Source organism: Triticum dicoccoides, chromosome 1A (genome assembly GCF_002162155.2).
Source record: "Triticum dicoccoides isolate Atlit2015 ecotype Zavitan chromosome 1A, WEW_v2.0, whole genome shotgun sequence".
Classification (NCBI taxonomy): domain Eukaryota; kingdom Viridiplantae; phylum Streptophyta; class Magnoliopsida; order Poales; family Poaceae; genus Triticum; species Triticum dicoccoides.
Genome location: NC_041380.1, coordinates 16,877 through 19,886, shown reverse-complemented (window position 1 = coordinate 19,886; position 3,010 = coordinate 16,877). Strand labels below are relative to the sequence as shown.

Genomic DNA, 3,010 nt, shown 5'->3' with positions numbered 1-3,010 from the left:
GCCGAGGAGGTCGGCAAGAAAGACTCGTGCCACCGGCGGTGGGCGTCTTCGTCGGCATTCGATAGCTGTGGCTCGACGAGCACGATGTAAGTACAATAAGCAGAGTTTTTCGTGGAATTTTGTTGTACCCTTGTTGCGGATGGGCTGAGATAGCATAGTGTAAGCGTAGGAAAGAGGGTGGCGAGCAAGAGAAGTGGCGGTAAGAGATTCGTAATCGACGCCATTCCTCAAGCCACACTCGGCTACACGATGAAGAATTGAAGATGATGGGGGGAAGGGTAGGGATATCATCAATCACCAGGAGGTCTTTATACATGACGAATGATCAATATGTTTTGTCTTATTTTTGGCATTTGTTGATGAGTTCATAAATCCAGCGCATGGGGTAACACATAAATGACTTGAATTTGTGTTAAATCTGGATGATATGACACATAAATGTTACGTGGGATTGCGGGGACATGGCATGAGTAATGTATCTACCCGGGTTTACGGTGCGGGGTGTGTGTGGGGGTAAAAGCACGTAATCTTTTCCGATTTTTGTGGATGATCTTGAATTCATATGCTGTAGTGTCGTTGAATATTTTGAAGGATTACTCAATACTGATGCCAAATTAACAGCTGCGGATTTTGCTTCCTCCTACGATGTGTTACCATCATCTCACAGATTGTTGAACGGAAACAATCTTAATCTATTTTATTTATGTACTACTACTAAAGGTAGATCCAGAGTAATAAACTAGAAAATCGCTCAAAATTTGGAGACATGCAGATCCCCATTGATTCTCTGCAGCTTCCTTCTCTTTGTGCCGAAGCTGAACCAACAACGATAGTAGGAAGAATTCCTTTTTTCCACATCAATTTGGGAGCAACGGAGAGCTGCACAATCACATGTTGATCCACACTAGCAGTACTAAGTATGATGCTTAGCATTAACTGACTAAATTGCCAGCCTCTTAATTCATGTTTAGCTACCATTTCTCTGACTCGGATACTCCACATCTGAACCAAGAATCATAAAACATCCTTCCCTGATCAATCATAAAACATCAGGTTGGTTTGCAGCTGAAAGGCACAAACCAACTGCACAACTACATATACATGATGATGACGATGATCCGGTATGATGCTTAACATCAACTAACTCATCAAGGAAAATGGGCATTTATAAGGTTACTTGCACAAATCGCACTAGGAAGGAAGGAACCGACACAAAAGGGGAGAAAAGGAAAACTGGACATAAATCCATTTTGCATACTACATTACATTGAAATGGTTGATGTGAGGAAATCAAGAAGATGTTGTTGCTAGGAGGCCTTAACTATGGCTCATCGATCATTTCATTTCTTGTTGAGGTCGATCCCTGCCTTCTTGGCAACGGCGTCGAGGCCGTGCTTCTCGATGGTCTTGAGGGCCTTGGTGGAGAGGCGGAGCTTGACGTAGCGCTTGCCGGCCTCCCACCACAGCTTCTTGTACTGCAGGTTCACAAATTGCTGCTTCTTGGTCTTGTGGTTGGAGAAGGACACCTTGTTGGCCCGGTTCGTCTTCTTCTCCAAGAAGGGGCAGATCCGGCCTGAACCCACATCAGATTCAGATCATTCCTTCTTTCTTTCTTTCTTTCTTTCTTTCTTTCTTTCTTTCTTTCTTTCTTAACCATTGAATTAATCATTCAACTGGTAGATAGATAGATAGATAGATAGATAGATAGATAGATAGATAGATACTCTTTTTGGGAAGATAATAGTGCATGTATGTAAATAAATGTCTGTAGCTAAATAAAACAGGACCAAAAAAAGCACAAGCGATTCATATATATATATTTAGTCGAAACAGAAGCGATTCATTTAGCTTGACAACCACTCGGGCGAGGCTACAACTACTAGCATCTGACCACCACACCACTACCTTGGTGTGAGTTTATAGCCATCACCATCAACCATTGCAATTCATTCATTTTCAAGGCGCATCCAAAGAGAAGAGAAGAGCAATTCGGATATCTGCAACAATTTTGGACGGGCTCAGACCTCCATCTCATCTCCACTTATGTACATACCCAATCCAATTATGTTATGGCCCTTGGAAGAAAGAAAGAATGTATGCTTTGCTGCCCAATTAATCTACCTACCTGCCCAATGGACGCATACACAACTTTTGTTTCAAGCCTGAACTCAACTACTTATGAAGAAGAAGAGCAGAGCAGCACAAGACAGAGCAATGCAACCCAAAATGTACACCACCGAGATCCGGCCGAGGGAGGACCAAAGTGAGGAATTAAAATTGCCAGGCCAGGGGAACAAAGGGAGGGAGGGAGGGACGTACGCGCGACGATGGTGTTCTTGGTGGGGAGGGAGACCGCGGTGGCCGTGGAGGTGAGGCCGAGGCTGAGGCCGGCGAGCTGCGAGGTGGCGAACCCGAGCGAGGCGTTGGCGCGGCGGAGCGGAGCCCTGGCGGCGGCGGGCATGGAGACGGTGTAGGAGCACATCATGGAGATGGACGCCATGGGTGGACGGCGGAACAAGAAAGAAAAGAAAGAGGATAAGAAGGGCGGAAGCAAGAGGAGGATAAGAAGAAGAAACAAGGCGGGCCACGCTCTAACCTTCTCTGCGCGAGGGCCTGCTCTCGGCTTACCTGAGGCTCAAAACAGCTCTCCCTCGCCTTCTCCTCTTCCTTGCTGCCCGTAGGTGTTTCATCCCAAGGCCCACAACACCAATTACATGATTCACGATTCTGTACTTTTCTTTTTGTCGTTGGTTGCACACGACTGTTCAGTACGACCACTTCCATCATTCACGTTTGCATAGGATGGGACCTAAAAGCTAACATGAGGTAAATCAAGACTGATGTGGACTTTCTACTTTTGTAGTGCCTATATTTATAAATAAAATCTCTACTGTGTTTGTAACTTGACACTTGTGTTAGCTATTTAATTTGTAATATCATCAATGTGGCTTTTAGTTTTGACAGTAGGACGATAGGTGTTCATCATGTTTTTTGCTTACATAATATGTTT

General features: G+C 44.7%; 1 protein-coding gene across 1 annotated transcript; it reads right to left on the bottom strand.

The window, feature by feature from the left end:
* Positions 1-1,014: 1,014 nt before the first annotated feature.
* LOC119357312 (50S ribosomal protein L28, chloroplastic-like) lies at positions 1,015-2,615 on the bottom strand. Its single transcript, XM_037624312.1, has 2 exons — positions 2,320-2,615; positions 1,015-1,573 (listed from the first exon to the last, which is right to left on the bottom strand). Exons 1-2 carry the CDS (start codon positions 2,498-2,500, stop codon positions 1,341-1,343), a joined length of 414 nt encoding a protein of 137 aa, XP_037480209.1. The 5' UTR covers positions 2,501-2,615; the 3' UTR covers positions 1,015-1,340.
* Positions 2,616-3,010: the final 395 nt, after the last annotated feature.